The 25,640-nt window shown below is 33.5% G+C and overlaps 1 protein-coding gene across 2 annotated transcripts in view; it reads right to left on the reverse strand.

The window, feature by feature from the left end:
* Nucleotides 1-24,078, reverse strand: part of LOC129975144 (uncharacterized) — a 44,299-nt gene extending 20,221 nt beyond the window's left edge. Inside the window, exons 1-3 of one of the 2 annotated variants that reach the window (XM_056088103.1) lie at nt 23,924-23,945; nt 1,971-2,099; nt 14-1,212 (exon numbers count right to left, since the gene is read on the reverse strand). In XM_056088103.1, coding sequence (XP_055944078.1) covers nt 14-1,204 — 1,191 coding nt within the window. In that variant the 5' untranslated portion in view covers nt 1,205-1,212; nt 1,971-2,099; nt 23,924-23,945. Of the gene's footprint in view, nt 1-13; nt 1,213-1,970; nt 2,100-23,923 lie in introns of both variants that reach the window. The other variant, XM_056088102.1, reaches the window with a different exon arrangement.
* Nucleotides 24,079-25,640: the final 1,562 nt, after the last annotated feature.

The following is a 25,640-nucleotide window of genomic DNA, read 5'->3' on the forward strand; positions in this document are numbered from 1 at the left end:
AAAACAATCTTACCAAAGGAAGTTCAGGCTCTTCAAGATCTTCAGGCTGAGTTTTCCTTCTCGCATCAATGATACCCGAACCATCAGTAACGATGTGTCCATCCTGACACTGATAGTAAGGAACACATATGCAGTTTCCTTCCACAACCGGTTCAGGTTTCCCTTGAGGAAAATAATCATCCCCGGTATCTTCGCCAACAGTATAGTCGCCCTCCTTAGGTTTGTCGTATCCACCGAGATCAAGTTTGTCAGGCTTAGTGGGATATCCACCACCACCACCTCCTCCTACAGGTCTGGGAATGTAATCATCATCATCGACAGGCCTGGGAAGATACCCGCCACCACCAGGTTTATTGATACGATCCTCTCTATCACCTGGTTTGGGATTATATCCGCCTAATCCAACTGGTTTAGGATCATATTCATCTCTATCAACAACTGGTTTTGGATTGTAGCCACCACCGCCGCCACCTCCTCGAACCGGTTTGGGATTGTATTCGTCTCTATCGATCACAGGCTTTGGATTGTAACCACCACCACCCACTCCTCCTCTAACTGGTTTAGGATCATAATCATCTCTGTCGACGACTGGTTTCGGATTATAACCACCTAATCCAACTCCTTCCCGAACTGGTTTAGGATTGTACCCTCCTCCGCCAACACCACCTCGAGTTGGTTTTAACTCGTCTCTAACCACTGGTGGCTTACGATTATAACCTCCTCCACCGTGAGGATAAGTTTCATCTCTGTCTACAGTGGGTTTTGGATAATAATCGTCATCAGTTGGTATAGAGTCTGGTTTATGACCGTAGTCTGAAGGCTCTTCAGCGGGTTTTGGCAAGTAGTCATCTCTGTCAACAGCAGGTTTTAGATTGTAGCCACCTCCACCACCAACAGGCTTTGGATCATAACCTGGTCTATCGCCCACTGGTTTAGGTTTGTAATCAGCGCCAATACCTGGTCGGCCACTTCCAGCGGACGGGAAACCGTCTCTAGTGAGCTCTGGCGGCCGTTCTTTGTCACTGTCTGTCTTGAAATCGTGATCTTTCTCTTCGATGTATCCGTTGCATCTACCCGAGCCTCGGTCACATTTCTCTTCATAGGGGCGTACACGTCGACTTTCTATTTGTCTTTGCGAATTCACGGGAAGAAATGCTTGGTAAAATGTGAAAGCTACTAGTGTTGCGATGATTGGAAGTTTCATTTTGTTTACTGCAATGAAAGGAAGAAAATGAGTAAAAACAATTTTTATTCAATATCTTACATGGATTATAATGAAAGTTAAATAGTTAATTAACTAATTTAATATATAAAAAGGAATTTTTGCTTGTTCGCATTTTATGCGTTGCCGTGTTCATCTGATAGCGATAAAACTTTGCCAACTTATTACTTGCACCTGCACGAAGGTTATATGTATAACACAATTATTATATGTAATATATAAATTTTTATTTTTGTCCATATTTTATACGCCTATAACGCATAAAATATGAAAAAACTTCCGATCATCCGATGGCGATCAAACTTTGCCAACTTATTGCTTTTAACCTAGAAAATCCATGTTTGTCACATTGCCAGTTCTATGTTGGAAGCTCTCGAGTTGAACAGCCAAGAAATTTATTTGTTTTTGCTGAAGACGAAAAAACAAAAAATATTGTCTACCCTAAAGTATACTTGAATAATAAAGTTAATAAAATAGAATAAATATTATTTATACTTCTCCTTTATATACTATTCAGTTTGAATGAATGTATTCACTGTCGGCAAGAAAATGAATATCATTCTTTCTATCATTCCTACTTAAACAAAACAACTATTTCAAATTTCAAACGATATTTCCAAAATTATTTCTTCTGCGGCAGCAACGCGCCGGATACCAGCTAGTTAAATATATTAATTAACAGTAACATTAATTAATAAGCTATTAACAAATGGCTACTAAATCTTAAATTACCCTAATATTGACTTACAAGGGAAAGACACAACTAGGAAAATTGAGTTTCCATGAAAATAGGCAAACTTTTGGTACGGCTTATAGTCTAGTTATCTTTGCTGTTGAGCGAGCCATTTCCATATTTGGCAATGAGTTGGCTTCGTATCTGCAAAATCAATGTTTTGATCTTTGTTACATATTTTTACTTCCTTTTTTTCAAAATTATTTAAATTAAATTAACGACAGTGACAATTTACTAGTATATAAGCCGTATTAAAAATTTGAAAGCTATTTTCTCGGAATTGCTGGAATAGGTTGACTGTTGCACTTTAATGTTTATATATATATATATATATAACGCCATCCTGTGCCCCCGGTGCCTATAACACTAAGTTATCTAACCAGTTGGATGAGCACAAGATGGAAGGGGAAAAAAAAAAAGAAAGAAAGAAGATAAAAAGAAAGAGACGACAGACCATCCAGGGTTCTCCAGAGAGAATCACATTGGTGTCAAATCCTACATGACTATATTCAATATTTTGGTGATGTAATAACTGGATAGAGGGGAAAAGAATACTTAAACAAATGGTGACTTTGAGTTGAACTTACAGGGAAATGAGATTACTAACTGAAAAATTGATAATTTACATTGAGAATATCTGTATGACATATATTAGCATATAAGTAATCACTAAAGAGTCAGAAATCTGTGGCGTCCGTCTGAATCCTGTGGTTTTGATTTCCTTCTCGAGAACTGCACTTTTGAGGGACTTTTGAAGTTATAATTTCGGCTGATTTTGACATGTGGCATTTTGGTCTCAGCTAATGTGTAGTCTTGAATAGGTCTTGGTATTTGTGAATATGGTTTACTATGGAGTGGATCTTGCCACGTGATAGGGTATTCGATGCAACTCTCCTGTACCATTCTTCTTCGAGACTTGTTTCTGGCTTTCTCATGTGCCATGACAGAGTCAGTAGGCATTCGGTGGCATAGTGAATTGGGGATCCTATCTCCCCACAGCTACAGTAAGGAGAGTTGGCCAGATGGAATCTGTGTAGGTATGTCGGGAATGGACCGTGTCCAGTGAAGAAAAGGACATCCGTTCTGTTCCAGTTGGCAGCGTATAGAGAAACTTTCGGTATTATATTGAATGTGGAGCGGCCTGTTTCGCCTTCTTCCCATTCCTTTTGCCATATTGTCATCATATCGGTTTGGAGGATGTTCTTCAGATGACATCTTGGGAGCTTCATTATATTCCGATCTTGATTAGCATTAGCCGCTGTTTTGGCTAGTTTGTCAGCCGCTTCATTCCCTTCATAGCCTACATGTGCCTTGATCCATGAGATTTTAATGTGAGGGTTTGCAAGAAGAAGGGTAAATGTATCTCTTGCTAATTGGCTATTGGATTTTGGAGAACTTGAGGCTTGTATACTTGCTTTATTGTCGACGTAAATAGTAACTGGATCTGATGTAGGAAGAGAGGTTGCGTATTTGACTGCTCTGTTGAGTGCTAGTAATTCAGCTTGGAAGACCGTGTTTTCTTTCAATAGGCTGGTTGACCATTGGTGTATAGTCACTGCATCCTGCATGACACAAAATGCAGCCCCAACTCCTGCTGAGGATTTTGATCCATCTGTATAGATCCCGAGTACTACATTCTGAGACCCACCGTCTTCCAACGAAATTTGATGTGCTTGGAGATGTTTGGAAGGATGTGACGTCCAGCCCGTAGCTCTGTATTCATACTCGTGTGGGCTGATATGTGGCATATCATGTACGATTCCACGGAGTCTGTACAGTTCAGTCATTCTTGCCATCATTTGAAGCTTCAGATGTAGTGGTGGCAAGCCAAGGATAACCTGAAGTGCTGCAGTAGGCGTGGTCTTGTATGCTCCCGTAATTGCTAACAGAAAGCTTCTTTGGATGGAAGAGAGCTTTCTTGCTAATCTAGCCGTTGGGTGAAGGCACCAAACTCCAGCTCCGTGTGCAAGCATCCTTTCAATGACTGTCCTGTACAAAATTTTTCTGTGTCGAAGTGTTATCCCCCAAGATTTGCCAGCTATTTTGAGAAAATTGAATTGTTGTTGTTGCGCTTTCAATGCTAAATGCTTGAGGTGGGTATTCCAATTCAATTTATCATCAATATGGACACCTAGGTATTTAATGGCATGCGTCTGCTTTATTCTTTCTCCCTGCCAATAGATTCTGGGTCCTGCTACCCATTTACTAAACAGAATAAAGTTGGATTTCCCCGTGGACACTTCTAGATTGTTTATGTCAGCCCAGGATATAAATTGTGCTATTGATTCTTGGGTATTTTGTCTTAGATTTTCTTTTGTTTTGGCTTTAATGACCAGAACAAAATCATCGGCGAATGCTTGGATAGTTGTATGGGCAGGCCAGATTTTATTAAGCAGATCGTTCGCCACCAAGTTCCACAGAGCTGGACCACTGCACGATCCTTGGGGGCAGCCTTGCTTCTGTTCTCTTATGGCCCAGCCTTCTTGTGTGTTGAGGATTATTTTTCTGGCATGTAGCAAGTTTTCAAAGATGTTTCTTAAATTTTGGGGACATTGGAGTTTATCTAGATATTTAACTATTGAATGGTGTTGGATATTATCAAATGCCCCTTTGATGTCCACTGAAAGAACCAAAATATTGTCTTTTTCCCTTTTTCCATCATAAATTTTTTCTACAAGCTTTTTAAGAGCAGCATCTATGGATTTTCCTTCACGGAATCCAAACTGGTTATTGTTGATGAGTTTATTTGATTCTAGAAAATAAATAAGACGCTGTGTGAGTAATTTTTCTAGAACTTTTCCTATAGTAGGCAAGAGAGCTATTGGTCTGTATGACGTGGCTAGTTTAGGGTCTCTTCCAGTTTTTTGAAATAGGATGATATTGCTTATTTTAAATGGATCCGGGAATTTTTCTAGTGAAAGACATTTATTAAAATATTCTTTGAAGAGGATCGGGAAATTTTTGTTTACTGTTTTTATAATTAGATTATCAATGCCGTCATATCCTGGTGCTTTTCCATGAGGGAGATTATCAATGACCTGTGCTATTTCTTTTTCAGTGAAAGGGCAATCATTAGGAGTGGTAGTGATTTCATGTGTTAAAGATGGGGTTGAATTGGGGAATGGAAAAATTTGTTCTAATATATCCTGAGCTATTTTTTGGTGTCCTCCTTCTGGATTGATATTGTTCAAGACTGTTAGTTGAGATGGATGAATTGTTTTCCTAAAGGCAGCTTTGAAATGTTTCCCATATGGATTTGCAGCTTCCGTGCAAAGATCTTTCCAACCAACGCTTTTGGCTCTCTTGACTTTCTTCATATATTTTTTGGCTTCTGTCTTCCACTGCAAATATTTTTCTGGTCTTTCCTCCGAACTTGATCTTTGGGCCCTTCGTCTCAATGCCTTAATTCTTTTCTTTTCTATTTCTAATTTATCTGTCCACCAAGTTGGGTTTTCAGTCAATGGCTGTTTTTTTATTTTAAATGCTTTGTTGCAGGTTTGAATTATTTTTGCTTGGAGAAGGGAGGTAAATTCATTTAGTTCTTGTTGGGTATTGCAGTTCTTGATTATGCTAATTAGTTCTTCGACATGAAACTTAAATTGATTGTGGAATTTGTTATGGTTTCCATGGAGGGTTTTAAACCTATTGAAGATGTGGCTAGTAATTATTGTTCTTACTGTTATCTGAATAAAGTGGTGATCGCTAAACGATGGTTCTTCGAGAACTTCCCAAGAGGCTACCTTTGTGATCATTTCCTGTGAACAGAATGTCAAATCGGGCCAACCCACATCTGTATTTCTTGTGAAGGTAGGTGGGGCATCTGACGAATTGTTGATATAAAGGTTGTTAGCCAGTAGGAAATCCATTATTGCAACACCCCTGGTGTTTGTGCGATGATATCCCCAAAGAGGATTGTGGCCATTCAGATCGGCTCCAACAAGGAAGTTTTCATTTGGTATCATTCTTATAATATCCTGGATCTCTTGTAAAGTTTGATTGATATCCGCTATTGGGGATGAATAAGCCGAAATGAGTGTTATAGGTTTGTTGTCAGTGTGAAGTTTAACTGCTATTGTATTTTCCAATTTAGCTACTGTAATTACTTTATGGATGGTTTGGGGAATAAAAATTGCAGCTTTATTTGATGTGGATGTGAAGATGTTCCAAGACATCGGCAAACCTTGTATTTTGTTGTTGTACACATATGGCTCTTGTACCAAGAGAATATCCGTTTTCAATTTTACCACGGCAGGGTGGAGGTGAGTGGTTGCTGCTTTAGTTCTGCCGAGGTTAATTTGGAGAATATTCAAATTTTTGTTGCTGGAGAAGGACGAATTCAAAGTGATATTAGTTGTCATTAATAATCCCTAGTCCGTTTAAATGCTGCTAACGCTTTTTGGTAGCAGGGGCATCGTGGGTCTATGGCCATATGGTAGATGTGCAGGTTAGTTCCATTGAGTCTGTTCGACTCTGAGCAGTTTATACAGAAGTGCTCATTAGACATGCACTTCCAGGTGTGATGTCGTCCACTGCAGCGACCGCAAAATGGAATATCATTTTTGCACTGGCCCGAGTTGGCTGTATGGGTGAAGGCCTGGCAGGTTGAGCAACGCTTGACATGATGAAATTCCCTCAGATGAAACATTTCCCAATTGATAGCAATCCTTCTCAAGTTTTTAAGACGATGAAATGTCTCACTAGGAGCTTCGAGAATGAGATGGGAGGTGTCTTCTGTTCTGCCTCTCATTTTAAAGCGAAGTTTTAGATCTTCTGGATTTTCCGTCTGTGCACGAATTGCCTTTTGAATATCTTCCATTGGTACATTGTTGGGTATATTATATAATATTATGCTAGGATGCCTCATTCCAGGTCTTTTAGTTGTTATATTTTCCGTAATGGTTTCTTTTTCTTTTAGGGTTTCTGTAAGCTTCTGCAGGTCTTCTTCCCTCTGGCATGTGATAGCCAGCCCTCCTTTCTGGATTCGCCGAACTGATTTGACTTTAACAGTAGTTTCTGTCTGTTGGAGTTCCTTTTTAAGGAGGTCCTCTACGTTTGTATTCGGTTTTCCTTCTTTTGGATATAAAAGAATTGTTGCCTTGCTTTTAGGTCTTTTCTTTGCTATTTCTGCATAGGATGGACCTTTTTGGGGTTTGTTTACTGGCTGGTACGATCTGATTTCTGTGTACTGTTCAGCATTCTCAGTTTGAGCAGATGCTTCCGCTTCTGGTTTTTTGTGCGATATTCTAATATCCAACACATCCAGAATGCTGTTGGCTGTTTGTAGTAGAGAGGTTGTTAAGTATTTCTGGACTTTGTTCCCCTTTTTGCGTTTTTGCTCACTATTGACTACTTCTCTCAGTTTAAGAAGTAGTTCCTTGGTCAACATACGTTCATATGTTTGTGGTAGAACAGATTGAGACCCAACCGATGATTGTGACGAAATCGAGTTGTTTCTTTGTTTCATAGAGAGGGGGAAGTTTCCACTCTCTTCTTTTTTGGAGCAGCTTTGAACTGAGTCTATAATAATTTCTGTCATTTCGACACTGTATAGAGCTTATAACTTATTATTATTATATTATTACAATAAACAATGATTTTACAGGCTGTAGGGGAAGATATTCCCCTGTACTCGATCCACCGCCCTCTATGCCGTGCAAGCTTAGAAATTTTATCTAAATTAAAATAATAATAATAATAATAATAATAAAAAATCGCACACACACATATTGAAAACCTAATGTTGTTGATGGGGTTGGCTAAAAATCTTTAACCAAATCTACATTTTGTTACTGGATCATAGTTAAAAGATTTCTTTTCTTCCCTCCCCCTCTTTTCCTTCCCTTTTGACGTCATTAAGAGGAATATATGTCTGTTTCAGCTTCCAATGACATTATAAAAACTTAATTAACATTATTAGTAGAGGAGATGGAAAGAGAGAGAGAGAGAAAAGGAAACATATTATTAACTTTTTTTTTTCCATTATTATTAAATATTCTGTTTCTATTATTTGATACAGGAGCTAACAATTTCGAAGAAAACCTATTAGGAATTTTGAATGTGTAGTTAAGAGTTATTTTATTTTATTTTATTTATTTATTTATTTTCACTTCTCTCTTTCTCTGTCTCTTTCTCCCTGAAGACTGCTGTCGACAGACTTTTTAACATGAGAATTTTAAATGTGAATTATAATTTAAGCGAGATATTGAATTATAGCGCCTCTTTTTCAGTTATTATCACACTAAACACGGCTTTAATTCTTTATTTGGCTAAAAATTAATACAGACAAAAATGGATTAGAACATGCACGATTGAAGTAATTGATGTCTCTTACACAAATGGGAAGAATTTTAGATTGAAAGTTTTATTTAGTTATTTAGTTATTTTACGTTTGTAAAACTAAATAAAATATGTAGTTACATATGTTCATAATCTTGAATGACATGTGAATGACATCAGGTTTTTATTCTTACATGCTAATCCCGATAATCATGTAGAAAATACATTCTGATAAGATATTACAATTTAATATGATTTTTTTATATATATATAATGGTACTGTTAAGGTGTGAAAATTACTAGAATATATTAAATTGGAAGTAGAATGTAGGGAATAATCTAATTTAATCATTAATGAAACTGGTTCGGAATTTTCATTTTTTTACTAAGAAATCCTATGAGAGCAAATAAATGAATAATATATGCATCATACATCACACATATATATATATACATATACATATACACACACATACATATACATATATACACATATACACAGAAATATACACACACACACACACACACACATATATATATATATATACACACATACGCACGTATACATACATACACATAAATATGCACACATCCACATCCATGCATATATATATATATAAGAGAGAGCGTCTGATGGATCCGATATTGGCTAAGAAACACTATTGTAGCTTTTGTATATAAAAATCTGCATGAGTTTCGTACGTGTAATTATTCAATAGTGGGCAGAAAAGACAATAATGCCAGTTGGTAAACACTATTTCAAAATATACAAATAAAATAAAAAATAAACACTTTCCTCACCGCCTTTTTTTTTTTTTTTTTTTTTTTTTTTTTTGATATACGTATTTCGCTTGAAAGTCAAACATTTTATTCATGCACTATTTGCAACAATTAATCACCTAATAGAATCAGTTAGCTGATCATGAGGATGTGAAAAATGCACACATCCATGCAGTGCGTACCATTCCCCCCCCCTCGCAACTCGACAGAAAGAGGATAAATAAGCACGTGTCTAAATGTTTTTTGATGGTAACTTTACTACACTGTAATATAAAGCTATACTGTTCAGAGAATAACAAGAATGCAACGAGGGGTAATTAGCCTTCGGCTTTAGGGGTCGCTTTGAATCCGAAGGTCAGAGGTCAGGACGGAAACCTACTGACACCGATGTGGAGGGGGGGCAGACCTAGAAAGACTTTCCAGCTGGCGTTGTTAGGGGTTTACAATGATGGGAACCCGACAGACAGGAAACGGCTTGAGTTACGTGGTCACCAAAGGGGGTTAGAAATGGATAAAGGTAGAAATTTTTGTAGATCTCTTATGGAACTAGGAATGTGAGACTATGTCACTTGGAGATATTATTATTATTATCATTTTCCGTTACTGTTAGAAAATTAAAGTGGCTGATAATCAACTAGAAAATTATTAATTGACTGCAATCAAAATCATGTTTTGGTAATAGAGGCTGGATTTAGAAGGAATCGAGCCATCCAATTTAAAAGGATCAAAAAGATTCCTATTACATGTCTTAGAAATATAGTCTAGAAAAATTTAAAGTAATTTTGCTGAATATATACACACATATACATCTATATACGTACACACACATATATACACACATATACATCTATATACATACACACATATATATACATATATACACACACACACATATATATATATATATATATATTACTTCCTCCATTTATTCACCTACTTTATACATATACATACATATACACACATACATATATATATAATTTAAACCTCCAAAAGCGGCACATAGATACTCAACACTCCCCCCCCCCTTTTTTTTTTCTTTTTCTTTTTTTTTTTTTTTTTTTTTAATTACTATAATTTTCCAAACAGTTGAGGTAGAAAGTTGTTGTTTTATAAAAAATTCTTAATCTATTCAAAATTAAGGAAATGTGAATTGGGTGGGTTGGACTTGCCCTTGATGAATTCTATCAAGGGACTTCTGCTCTGTTAGAGGGATCTCATTAATGAAAAGAGATATTAAATATGTTACAAAATCTTGAATTTTTAAAATAGCAAAATCAAGACTTTTGGGTAAATGTTTTGGATGGAAAATTTAAAAATCAGTATGGGGTGTTATTATAATTTTATGGCTTGAAAAATTTTGACATTTAACTTTATGTTTTAAAATTCAACACGTTTCATCATGCGCGAGTTGCTTTAGAAAGGTAATTGCGTATCTACAAGCTTTGTTGATTAGATTCAGAACATGAGAGAGAAGAGTGGTGAATTTTTTTTTTTTTTTTTTTTTAGTATTACAATGAAGAGAAGTTGAATAGTATTTTGACTTCTCTCTGCAGCTGTAAAGATGTAAATTCGTCAGTTAAAACTTTCTAATATCATAAGCTTATAACTAACATTTAATGTTAAAGCTAATAATACACATTTTTTGTTATTGTTATCTTCCCGCCCATCTCTTTGTTCACAAAATACAATAAATAATGATGATTTAATCTCCTCTGCAAAATATAATAGAGCTTCTAAATGACATGTTTAAAAAACATGCACTGACAGTTAAAACTTTTTATTTGAGTGAAAAGAACGAACAGTTAAATTGAAATTATAATCTGATTTAAATTTTTGCTTTCTGTTCAATTCTATCTCAGAGAATGAAACAAGCAAATCCTTATTTATAATGCCAGAATCCTTCGCTTAACTGTGAAATTACAATAATAATTACATTATACGATTGAAAATTTTTTTTCTATAAAAAGTGTAAAATGATGCTATCAGAATTTGTAACTTTATATGTGTGCAAATTCGTCTTAAAAAATAAAATTAATAAACATTTTTTTTCCAAAACGTAATGTTTTTTTTTTTGTTTGTTTTTTTTTGTTTTTTTTTGGTGGGGGTAGGGTGTTTACTTTTAGTAAAATATATTTATTTTAAAGACGCCATTTATATGAAGTTTATGCACTAAATCTCAAAATACTCGCGAAAATACCCATTATCAGCCATTTACAGATTCATGAAAAATTCTTTTGATTAAGTGAATCGATAAAGACAGATAAAGATGAAGGTAGAAAGGTGTCAACTTGTCTCATATCCGGTAAACACAATTATTTAAAAAATCATTAAATATACACAAAAGAAAAAGAAAAATAAAATCTTAGTATTTATATCAGCTTGCACGGCAGAAGGAGCATTATTAAATCATAGCAGCAGGGGAACACTTACCCCGTTTGCCTTGTGGAGCTTAGCCAGACATTTTAGCGATGCTATTCATTCCACTCTTTGTGATGATGTACATTGAAGAAAACAAACACAATGTAAATAAAACGCACTCGTTGATATTATGGAACACACTTTCCAACACTATTTGAAGTAACAATATGCTCTTTTGATTAAGAATTCGCTGAGATATGCCTTTTCTCCCCCTTGAATGAATAATCTTAAATGCAAATCTAAAGAACGGGGACGTAAGGGAGCTAGCTTTTCGCCGGCAACCTTTCCGGTCAGTTTCTTGAAAGGACGAGGGTGTAAGAGAGCTCTTCAAGGACAACCTCACCGTTCGGCTTCTCGAGGGGGAATCTATATATATATATATATATATATATATATATATATATATATATATATATATATATATATATATATATATATATATATATATACATATTTCAACACCCTAAAGTCATTCTACAAGTAAGCAAAATCCATCCCGAAATCAATATTCTAACTATTGCCCTACCATTGCCAGAGTAAGAGATGTTCCGCTTATTACATTACTTTATCCATTATTTTTCTTTCTTGAATGTTAAAACAAATCTTCATCTGAGGTACCAAAGTCAACTAAAAAGTTATTTTTATTTTAAGCATTTAAGTTATATGAAATTACTATCGTGAAATCAAGAAATTTTTTTATATTTTGAATAATAGTTTGCTTCAATACCAAAAATATACTAATGTATTTGTTGCCAAATTAAATATATGGATATTTTTAATAAACAGCCTTTTAGTTTTCAAAATAAGTGCAACAGAGGCATTTAGTACATATATTTACATATTTAAAAGGATTTATATAAATTGTTGTGAAATTGAGTATGTACACCAGGTAACACTTGATTTTTCCGATATTTTACTTAATAGAACCAACAAAAGTGGACACCTCCAAATTTATTTATTTATTTTCATTAAAGGTCTTATTCTTCTCTCCTCGCATAAAATTGAGATTTTTTTGATAAATAGCCAAAAGGCTTTGCATGGATTGGAGAGCAATAATAAAGAAATGGAGATCTTTAGCATAAATCTAGCATTTTTTCAGAATCTATCGTTCGAATATGTATTTTGAAGTCCTTACTTTACGACAGTTTAAACCAAAATTTGATAAGTAACTGCAGTTGTAGTCTTAAATTTACATATGGTATTTCACTCATTTCTGACATTACGTTTACCTGTATGTAAAGTACGAACCGAAAGACGGTTAACTCTTTTCGATTTTAAATTAGATCTACATTTTAAATGATAAATCTGTGTACCAAATTTTATCCATATAACTAGCTCGTTATGCTTTGTAGTTATCGAGTTCATTTGTACTCGAACAAGCAGACAATCAAACTTCTGAATGGATTTCGTTTGAAAATATGGACTTAAGTCCATATACCGAATTTCATTAGTCTACCTCAAAACAGAGCTCATGGTGACCTTCTTGTTCTTGCGTACAGCCGACCACCCCGCCACCACTGAACGTAGCAGTATCGACAGGATTTGTTGTGGCCGACTGCTATAGCTCATGGTGACCTAGAGGTAAAGTCTCGGTTCCAGGGGCGAGGGGTTCCAGTTTCCAAATCCGATTCCACTAAAGATCCATCGGATGTGTGAAACTGAAGTACATTAAATTTGACATTCTCTATCAAAGGTCCACCCATTGGTATGGTGCGGAAATTTGGAGAAGGGGTGCCAGCTTGGATGTTGTCTTTGTCATCTGATTGGTATTCAAAATTATTCCTAAAATAGCCCTCGCATTACTTCCAAACAAGAAATTGATATAACTAAACTAAAAATTTATTCAAAGTATTTGAGTTATGAAGTTTACAAATAGACATATATAAAACGAAAAGTATGTTTTTTGAACTCAGGGAGATTTAAAACGTGAAAATTCCCCAAAATAAATTCGAATTTTTTGACAAATTTTTATAACATTTTTTTTTCCATTCTCTATACATTAAAAAGCAAATTAAGATTAATGGATACAAAAATATCTAAATTTAAGTAATTTTTCGAGAATTAAAATTCAATTAATGAAAAAATATTATTCCAAACCTTAATAATTAGTACAAGTTTCAAAATTTTTACGCACTCATCACTAGATTTTTAAAATTCTGTAACAACGTGTTCAAAAATATATATATATTTCTATTTTGAACGCTAACATTAGAAAATCGGGGCGTTTTTACCATCAAGATATTAAATACTGTAATAGTAAATTTCTTGAGTTGTACTTAAATTATTGCTGGTAGTCGTCAAGATCATACTTCTTAAAATCAAAACTGAAAATCCAAGATTTTGAAAAACAACAAACTCCCACCTGTATCTTTATTTTACGTTTTTTATATTTTATTATTATTATTTATTCAGTTATTATTATTAAATTATTATTAACTGTTATTTTATATTTATTAATTAGCATAAATCAGTCATTTCATAGAATATTTAACTTCATATAATAATCTATGAAAGCAGTTGACGTGTTTAGTTATTAAATAATGCAAAGAATTAAATAGTTATTTAATGAATTAACCAATAATACATAGAAGAATTGTAAAGTAAAAAAAAAAAAAAAAAAAAAAAATTATTTTCGCAAGAATAATTTTTTTCACATCGTATTTAAATACTTATTCAGATCAAGTTAAAATGTTTAAATTCGTGTTTCATTAGATTTTTTCACATCATTTACATAATTCATTAATGAATTTAACTTCATATTTGAATGTTAGTAACTGATTAAATCAAAACATATTATATTTCAGACAAAGTATATTTCACACCATAATTGACTTCATCCGTTATTTCACAAGCTAACAGCGCATTTTGCAAATCAATCAAATTTATATTTTTTTAACTATAAAAATTGTATTATGAGTATGTATTTATTGTTCTCTACTTAGTTCAGTAAAAAGGCTGTTAATTAGGTAAATTAATAAGTAATCACTTGCATCAAGATGCATAGAAAGATCAGGAAATTTTGTCTGGCAGTCTAAAAAAAATATTGAAGACAAGGTAGGGGTTGACGTTTACATCACGATTATCTTACTTGGAAAATCCGAAAAGAAACTAATAATTTTGCTTTACGGCATTCAACTCTACGACTGTCTTTCTGTCCTTAGTTGTGCTTTAGTAGGTCGTGCATGGTATCTTGCTTTATTATACAAGAAATAGCAATTAGAGATTTCGGAAAGACCCTAATAAAGGCATACCTTTTGCATAAGAGATTTGTGATTATATTGTCGTTGTGTTCTTTTCATAAAGAGCAAAATAACTGAAACTAATCAACAAAAATGAAAAATAGAGAGAACCGATATTTTGCTTCATTTCAGTGTCTCCTCATTTTAAAGTGAATTAAACCATTTTGGTTAAAGAGAAAAGAGAATTAAAGCATAAGGACTGAACAAAATACTTCGAAATATGTCAAAGTCGAATCGTTCAAACTTGTAGCTCTAATAAAAATGATCTAAGTCAGAATTTCATTCACATATTTTTAAATCATATATTTCATATATTTTCGTATATAATCACATATTTTTAAATTTTAAAGAATATTTGTGAATTTTCGTCTTCGTGGCATTCATTGTAGTTTAAATTCTTTGTAGTTTTATTTTCAGAGCACTCCGCTTTTAAGAGCTTTTCTTTTTGGTCTTCAAAATTTTGATAGAAATAGTTTCTTTATTTTAAGGCACTACTAAAGGCGTGTTTTTTTATTATTATTTTCTGTTTTCGCGTTTTTTATGTATTTTATTATTTATCATTACAATTGTAGTGACTAGTCTTTCAATATAATTCCTAAAAATAAGCAAAACAATACAACAGCCATGAACTATGTCTTTCGTACAAATTACAAAAACATGTACCAGGTATACATATTACAATAATAATTAATAACTTCTTATTGAGTTTGTGAAGGAAAAGTTATTTCTTCTTTTTATGAAAGGAATCACGATCTAGCTTAAGTAATCGGATAAATTACCTGTTGCGGTTTGGCAGGTAAGCCGCCTTTTATCTCATTGCTAATTACGTTCAACAAAGTTCCGGTTTTCGATGACCTTTGAGGAACCATCGCAGCAGTTAAAGGTCGATTCGGTACTTTACTCTTTTGAAAGGGAAATTAATTGATCGCCGATGATTTGGGATTTCCCACTGGAGAGAGGGCTTCCCTTTAGAGATGATAGATAAAACGTAGTGCAGAAACGATTGATGTGGTTTCCAGAAAAAGTAATACATTTTTTTTTTTTTTTGTAGTATGAAAGCAAAAAGAAATGTCAGCCAATGGTAATTGAAGATGATATAAAAAGAAAAACAATATACGGTATATCTTTGTGTTGAGTTAGTCTTCAATATAACCCTTATTCATTTAAAAATAAATTATGTACTTAAGTATAATTTTTATTTTAAGAAACGATATTCTAAAATTGTAAGGGCCGCGGTGGCCTGGTAGTAAGGTCTCGGCTTCGGAAACAGAGTTTCAGTTTTGAGACCCCATTCCACTGAAGAAGCGTCATGTAAAGGGGTTTGGTGCACTCTAAATCCGTTGGGGCCAAATGACCTCCCACTGATGTGGCGTGGAATTTTGGAAAGGTTGCCAGCTCAGGTGTCATCCTCGTCATCTGACCGCAGTTCAAACTTTTGCGGTCCATCCCAAAATAGCCATAGTGTTACTTTAAAACAAAGCCTTATAAGTAAATTAAACTAAAAAATACAAGGAAAGTGGTGAAAGATCGGTTCATGATCTTGGCAGTTTCAAAGTGTAGTTTCAAATTGACGTCCTAAGGTCAAGAAAACTTCGTACACCCCTTTCAAATATATACTTACATATTCGCATATAGTGTCAAACGCAATATTGCTAAGTATGAAGGAATTAAATATATATATATATATATATATATATATATATATATATATATATATATATATATATATATATATATATAACGCTATTGCTTTTTTAAAGAAATCTTTGATCAACAAATATATTTCCAAAACGCATTTTCATAACGCAATAAAGCTGACCATACGACGTACCGTATTACGCAGAAACGCAAGAAGGTCGCTGTGATAACATTCTTGTTGTTTTCTGTAGGAAAAAGAAAATTAAACATGCTTTCAGAAAAGAACTATCTAAAAAGTGAATTTGACAATGCGTCTAGTTTTTGGCCGGCCAATTAGGAGATAAGAAGATTTCTCGGCCCACGAAGTTTCCGGTGCTTGATCATCTCTATGATTTCTTGGAAACAAAGATGGAATCGATGATTTGTCATTGAGAAGGGGAAATTGGTTAAGTGTTTTGTCAAAAAAGTAGGATTTTCCTCTAGAGAAAGGACTTTTCTTTGAATCTGACGTAACCGAAAATAGTTGTTAGAGTTTCTTTAATTTTTATTTTTATTAGTTTTTCTGTTGTTAATCAGTTAACTGTTTGGAACTCTTCGAAAAATACGTAATCTGAATTGCGTCGCAAAAATGGAGTGATGACGAGAATACTCGTCACACTCAGAGTCTGTGTAATATGAAATTATGTTATAATGAAATGACTTATACATTTTATTTCAGTAATCACATTTATTTATTTACTTAAACTAATATATGTACATTTTTTTTTTGCATATCAATAAAAAGAAGTATAAAAAATTAATTTATTATTTTAATTTGCTGTTAGAGAATGGTTTCAGCAGAACATGAAACAACACCTAATAATCTTTTATTTGTTCCTATGATTTCGACTTGGCCCCAAAATATTTTAAACATCTCGAAATTTACGAATGTGTTTGAGTTTTTACTAAAATTATAATTCAAACTGCAAATTGTCACTACTTATAACTCTCGACGAATAAACTCGTCACATCGCAAAATGTTGTAATTTTTCCATGGCGAGTATACTCTTCAAAAACAGTTAAATGGTTAAGTTATTGTCTATATGAACAAAAATTTGGACAGATATGACTCAGCGAATACTTATTTCTATGCTTTAAAATAACTTTCTAGTATACGAAAAATGCAAATAGGAATGCAGTCATTTTTTAGAATTCGAACTATAGATTTTGCTGATTCTCCGTCGTCATGTCAAAAAAATCAGTTTTGGGAATAATTCAAATCTGTATATTCGAGCAAGATAATTTAAAATAACAACAAGCTAAATAAAATTTAAAATAACAGCAAGGTTTTCTTATGATATAGTCATAAATCTCATCATATTATAATCTTATATCAAAATGGAAGATCTGGAGATACTGAAAATGGAAATTCTAAATTTCTTTCTTTATTTCGGATAATAACTTCTAAATTTCTGTCATAAGTCATCAAAATTATGAAATCAAAAAACAGAGGCCGTCAAAAAGGAAAGTTTGGATGTTTTCAAAATATTTTTCTAGAAATGTTTGGTGGCAAAAGGCATAGGCATAATTATTTTCAATCAGATGTTATGAGAAACAGTTTATAAATGTTAAAGCAAGAAAGAAAGGTGAAAATTAAATAATCTCGGGTTTTTTTTTTTTTTTTTTCATATGCATTACTTTCAAAAAATCCCGGAAATTATTTTACTACAGAAAAAGGATACAAATAGAAGTTGTGTTATTTGAGGTTTGCTTAGAAGTACCTGCCCTGTTCATTGTGTATTTTTGCCATCTCCCGTGCAAAGACGAACCTCGGTATCCCGGTGGTAATGTCTCGACTTCGGAACCGGAGGGTTTCAGGTTCGAGAGTAGATTTCACCGAAGACCGTCCTGTAAGTGGGCTTGGTGCACGTTAAATCCAACAGGACTTCTCTCGCTGTGTGGAGTAGAAGTTTGTAATGGAAGGGGTACCAGCTCAGGTGCCATCCTTGTCATCTGGCCGCATTTCAAAATTCCCAATCGTCCCAAAATAGCCCTTGTGGGATGGGACGTTAATATAACTAAACCCGTACAAAGATACGAAAAATGAATTTGCAAACTTTTTTTGTCAGTTCCTTCAATGTTCAATTTCTTCGAAATACGATAATCTTTTCCCTTTTAGCAGATTCTTTATCCGAGGGGAAAAAATCACATGGAGAGCGATCAAGTGAATAAATCGGTTGTGGAAGTAACGGAAATGGTGTTTTGATAGATAGATCATAAAATGTGATAGGCATGATTGATAATTTGATGAAGGGAAAGGATCTGTGAATCACCGCCTTATCTTAACGGAGCATGAATTTGCTTTCCTCCCACTCTGACTAGTTTAAAATACCTATAATCATTAGCCAGCGCAAGCATAAATATATATTTTAAAGGCATGAAACCTATTTTATCTTGTCGGTCTCATCATATTATTCACTTTTCATCTGGCCAATGATATAATTCATTTACATTTAGAAACTATTGTAAAAGTTCTAGACTATTATTCATGATGTAAAATAAAAATTCCAAGGTCACAGTAGTTTCTGTGAAATGAATCTTTATAATAATATGTAACAGTTTTCCCTTGCTCTTTAGTCCTATCACTCCGGAAGTCGGGAAAATTAAAGAAAACTCGGGAAAAGCTAAAAAGAACAAATGGATTAGATGAAACTGGATTAAGGCTCACATCGGAATATCCGGAAAAGAGAGAGCATATGAATATGCAAAAATGGTTGCGCAGAAAGACCAAATAGATATTGTAGTAACCTAAAATCATTCCAAATGTTAAAGAGAGAAATTAGAAGAGAGATGACTATGCAGTGGCATGATAGATGATCATGATGCATAACAAAAAATTTTTACCGGAACCAAAAATTGCAGAAAGAATGTTTCACCCGATGATAGTGCTGTTTGTATCGGGACATGGAAGATTTCTTGAATACTTCTACAGATTCGGAAGGATGCAAAATGACACATGCATATGTGGTAAAATAGGCTCAGTCCAAAATTACATAACATAATGTGTCCAATTCAAAGAGATTAGAGGATGACTCCTTATGGGTAGTAATTTTAACACAACATTACAATACCCTAAAAATTTAAAAATATTAAAAGAAATGATAGAAAAGATTTCTAGCTTTTTACCAACAGATTAAAGATTCTTTGAATTTTTGTTAGCTGTTGTTTTCTTATGCAAAAATTTGAATAGTGAATGAGCATGACAGCCGGTCACTATAATCCCTGTTTATACGGCTTAGTCCTGTGGTAACGGAGTGACTAGCTGTAGTTTAAAAAAAGTGCTATCAACCCAGGAGATACCTCAGATAATGAGATGTGACGCTTTCGGAATGGTAGTTGGTTCTCGCCGCCGTGGTTGGAATGAAATGATGTGGGATCAGCAATCCTTTGCCGATGACGGGACGCGTCTTCTACGGAAGGGTTTGTATCGCGGCCAATGATGGCAGGATTCAACCTTAGTTCCCGGCATACAGTCATTCATACTTTTCTGCCCTTAAATGGATCGAAGTATCTCTTTAGGGTTACTTTTTTAATTCATAGATTAACTGTCATGCGATCCCTTTCTACACACCGACACCTAACATCAAGATTTGAAAATGTTCGATTTTACATCGATAATTATGATAAATATTTCATCCAATTACTTTAGCTGTTGATACTTTATACGTATTTCAATTATCCCCACGATTATCTTTTGATAAGGCTTTCAAAAAACAAGTTTCAATAAAATTATCATAATGACTTTCATAAATGACAAAAAAAAAAAAAAAAGAATATTGTGATATCTAAAGTTTAATCATTAATTTCCTACTGGCAACAATTTTTTATATTTAAACAGAATAAGGAGAAATTTATATAAGTAATTATTTAATTTTGTTGTAAAATTTGACTATTTTTGCAGGTATATGAACAATTAGTTCATTACATAAAATAGGAGTGTTGCTTTTGCTATTTAATTAAAGGCTTAGCACAGGATTTTGATATCTTGAAAGCAATTCCATTTGCCAGTAAGAAAAAATACTCGAACTGGGTTTTTCCATGATAGCGAATGAAGTATTCCTCAAGGTCATTCTAAACAATAGTTTTGACAACCTGTAATCATTTCTTAACCGCTGAAAGATAAAGTTTAAGAACTCGGTGCGATAATTATGTTGTCAAAAGTCAAGCGTATTAGTTGAGTGAAAATATCTAATATCAGTATTCGTAAAAAATAAAGCAGAATTCGTCTTTAAGTTTGTATTGTTACATACAATCAGCTGTTTATTGAAATCGTGGATTTCTACGACATAGTGCATAATCCTATGCACTTTTAAGATGTATTTGATTAGAGCTAACTGTCTCAAAATAATAAACACAGAATTACTGCGAAAAGTTCATTCGAAGTATACAAACACTCGTTACAGTCTCTCAGTGATGCTCAGTTTAGCTCCGTAAATTCCTTTTACTTATCAAAAGGAATATTCCAGGCTTTTATTTTCTAAAAGCCTGGAATTAAAAGAATCCAAGAATGTTTTTGTTTCCAGGTCGCTGATGTGCTAAAAAGATTAAAAACAAGGATTTGAAATTCAATGAGGTAACATTTATTAACCTCATGATGCTACAATTTTTACTTCTACCTACTTCGTTTTAGAAAGTAATTATTTGAATCAGATAAGAATTTATAGAACCCCAAGTTATGACGGGCCCAAATGTCTTTTTTAATTGAATATTCATGCCTATGAATGATATGATTTTAGTTTATAAGTCAAAAATAAGATAAATGCATGCTGTCAAGAAATTAATAATTCAAATATCTTCATTTGAAGGCTCTAGAGTAAGGAAGAATAATAATTTTTCTAGCTAAGAAGTAGCTTTCATAGATACTTGTTAATCTGTAATCTGAAAGAAATCTTGCCGCCTTGGAGGAATAATCGCGGGTAAATGGTCTGGTTTGGTTTAATTATATTAGCGTCCCGTTTCAAAGTATCACTAGGGCTATTTTGGAGCGGACCTCATAAATTTAAATCGCGGTCAGATGACGAGGATGGCGAATGAACTGGTACCTCCCTTTCCTAACTCCTACTTCGCACCAACGGGAGGACGTTTGGCCCGTACAGATATAGCGTTCACCAAACCCTATACACGACGGTTCTTTGGTGGAATAGGGTTCGAGCCTGGAAACCTCCGGTACCACAGCCGAGACCTTACCACCACGGCCCACAAAATGGTTTGATCTATCTTCGTTGTAATAAAGTCGTTGTGAACACATGACAACCTTTACTGCGCATGTCATCTAACTTATGCAATCATGAAGAGCTGTGCTCATCTTCCTTTGCACGAAAACTTGTGATTGATTCCAGATTTTAATAGTCGCGATACATTTGACATGCATTATTTGAGTAAAAACTGCTTCTGCCATCAGGTACGTTTATCGAATTTTCGCATTTTTTAATAATTTAGAAATATATGCTAATATGTGACGTTTCCCATATTTTTAGCTTCTGTATTGAAAAATTGTTTCATTGCTATTTAATAACAAATGACACAATTTGTGCAAGGAATATAAAGCTTATAACTAGGTTTCAAATATTTAACTACTTTTGATACTGAAAGAATAACATTTTAATTAGAAATGAGAATTATTTACTTTGATAGTTGTTCTTGCCTATTAAATGGAAGTGCAATCTTGTATCTGAATGTCATTTGAATGAAGTTCAAAACGAGCTATGTTGTTAGGATATCAAAAAATTGGAAGATGAACTCTTCCTCTGATATTATATGCATCGTACGCACGCGTTGGTAAATGCCTACTTGTATTCTTTATAAATATTGTTCTGTACATACTCCCTTTTGAGTCCTATTTGATGTTGCAGAAAATTATTTTCATTGATGCCTTTTCTTTGAGAAGTAGACTTTCATCTTACAAGGGAATTACAATGATTTTTATTAAAAAATAAATAAAATTAGGTAACATTAGAGAAGAGATTTATGAGATGAATGAAAGGTACTTCATGTTTCGAATCAACTTATGACAACTTTCATGATGAACTATATACAACTTTCAAATGAACTATATATTTTTGGGTTTCACCAGTGATAGAATTTTGGGACAGAAATTTCATGGATTCGAGATTCAAATCGAATAAATATCGATCGTATATGCCAAAAAATTTCCTCTCTGAGAATATTATGATGTATTTTATTACTTATTTTAAAAACAGTGGAAAGATTTTAAACTTTTCTAAAATATTTAATTGATAGTGTCTAAATTTAAATATTATATCAAACAATTTCTATATTGTAGTCACGTAGAGGTTTCTATAAAAATTATCCACAGTTTATGTTTATTATCACAACATAAACAGCTTAATTTAAAGTCAATCTATTCATTATAGATTTTACAGTATATCGGTCCTGTTTAGACTCTGATCAAAATTCGTCATTTTCTCTTATTTTAAAAATATTAGATTTTCCGTTACAATTAGTATCATTTTCCGCACATTCATTCCATTTTTCATATCATTTTTAGTTTTTAATTTTTATTTATAACTTATCGCTGAGGAGCAGAATGCACTTGTTTAAAACTAACTCCATTTTTATATAAAAAAAATCAGTATGTGCAGTTCATGTCAGAATAATCAAGCTATAGACACAATATGCATAGTAAAAGTTTAATAGATTTTAATGATACGTTTTTTTTTTTTAAAGTATCTATATTTTTTCTGAACTTTTGTAAGTCAAATTTTTAGATTTAACAGAATAGCAGATAATTCGGAAAGAACGACCTTATCCAATAGCTGAACATCAGAATGTGAATGCAGGAATTCTTTTTATTCGCTGTTAATACACAAAGCGGGAAAGGGACGAAATACTTTTCAAATAAAGTGAATTGTAATTTTATTTGTAACAATCTATCAATAAAAAGCCAAAAAAAAAAAAAAAACTAACACAATTCATTTAAGTTTTAAATCTATAATAATATAGTAAGTAAAATTGTAAAAATAAAAACAATTTAGAATTTTAAATAATTGAGATTTTTGTTATTCTATAAAAGAGGATTAAATGAAAACAACATTTTTATAAATTGAAGAAAAAAACTTATATTTTCTCACGTTTGTTTACGTTCGTGAAATAGTAAAATTCAACCATAAAATGTAGTCAGAAAAAAATGTCATTGAAACTCGATTTCTGTTTTGCATGACAATAAAGAAATTCAGATAAAAGTTATAACTGCAAATGAAGAAAAACTCACCATTTTCTTATGTTAATTTTTAAATTATATACAAAAAAATTTAGTATGCAATTTCAAAAATAAAATATTTCGAGCAATTTTAATCTTTTATTGGTAGCAATACCCAGTAGATGCGCCTGCAGTCATTAATTGTCCTCAGCAAAGTTAGTTTGAATTTATCTTATATGATATTCATTTAAATTCGCATGGAAACTACTTGTTACTTAAATATATGTATGTTTATATCAAAACCCCATGAACATGTCATAGATTTTATATTTGAGAGAAACATTGGAACTCTTTAATCATTAAAATGATTGTGATCAACTTTTATCAGTATGGTTCAAAGTAAAAATTTCACTTACCTGAAGTGACAAGAGAGTGTTTTGTTCCAATGGCTATTCTGTTGAGTCGCTTGTTGTCATCTGAGGTTATCCGCATGAATGTCGGGTTCTAATGAAATCTTCTCAAGGTTAGCCAGTCAGAGAAAGACAAAAAACTGGTTATGGGGTTTTGATGACCGGTTACACGCGGGGTGCGTCTTCGCAACTGATCATTCACGAACAGGGAAAGTGAAAACAAATGTCCCCCCCCCCCGAATTGCCCAAACAAATTCCCACTTTTCTTCATTTTTTTTCTTTTTGTGAAGAGAAGAAAAAGGTGCGTGTACTTACTTATTTACGCGCATTAGAGATTACACTTCTTTGTCGTGACGAAAAGGTTACATTTTATTATGCATGCTAAAAATTCATTCAAGCATAACGATAGGAGGAATGATAAGAGAAAAATACGATTAGTAAAATATTAACTAAACAAAAGTATAATTACAGTATCAGTTTACCTTAGTTATATTAACATCCCATTTTAAAGCAACACTAAGGCTATTTGGGGACGGATCTCGTAATTTTGAACCATGTTCAGATGACGAAGACGATAGCTGAGCTGCCATCCTCCTCTCCAAACTTCTACACCACACGTTTGGCCCCGACGAATTTAACGTGCATCAGACCCGCTTACCCGATGGTTCTTCGGTGGAATCGGGTCTCCAATCTGAAACCCTCCTGTTCCGACGCCAAGACATTACAGCCTCTGTTACTTATAGTGATCACAGATGTAATGATCAATTGGCACTGATAAAAATATCGAAGAATGGGTCTCTCGTATCTAAATACATAGAAAATTCGCTGGTTTTAGTGATGAACAATTCGCTTTTAGTGACGATTTTGATGTCCAGGCGATTCGGAGTAGGTTTTATTAGGACAAAAAAGTATGACCTTGATTCTTTGAAAAATCAATAGACCTCCCCGATCAGAGCCACGTTCTGAGGCTCATGCGCGTCTTGAGACAGGCATATTTTATCCTGTTTCCCCTCTTTTGTGTTTCTTTGATATCTGTTCATTTTTCCAAAAATTTGCGGGGAACACCCGATCTATATCCAGAAGTGGAGGTGGTCTTACAATGGTTCAGATGGCAGATTTTCGACCATATCCGGAAAAGGAACGGGTCGTCCGAACGGTGCTTAAGATTCTGTGGCCTCTATTAATATCGATATAAATTGGGATGCGACTAAAAAAATACAGCAAAAACAATTACGTATAATACGGAGAGCCAGTGGAGAAACTAGTATCAATCCATGAAACAATGTAAGCCCTTTGACTCTTGGAAGATTAGTCCAATTTCTTATTTGAATCGTTTGTTGAAAATTATTCGAAGGAAAGTTTGTCCAATAAATGTTTGATTTAATATTCTTGATGAATATATATGTAGAGTTTTAATTAGTGGCCATTACCATTCCACTGTTATACTGAACGCATCCAATTCAATTTAGTTTTATTGTATTATAATAGATAGCACCATGGGTTCTACTAATCGAAAGTGCTAAGTCACGTGACCATAAATTTTGTATAAAGCGAGCTGTTGGCAATTACTTCTTAATTTTACATAACTTTATTTTTCATAAACTTATAAATTGCTCGGCAGCGTTTACCCAATCCATGTTGCACTTCTTATCACATCCTGTCAGACATTTGTTACCTTTGCTTCGTCATGCACCTCACTCCTCATTTCCTGTCTGTTCCTGTA

The sequence above is a fragment of the Argiope bruennichi genome, chromosome 7 (assembly GCF_947563725.1).
Source record: "Argiope bruennichi chromosome 7, qqArgBrue1.1, whole genome shotgun sequence".
NCBI lineage: Eukaryota > Metazoa > Arthropoda > Arachnida > Araneae > Araneidae > Argiope > Argiope bruennichi.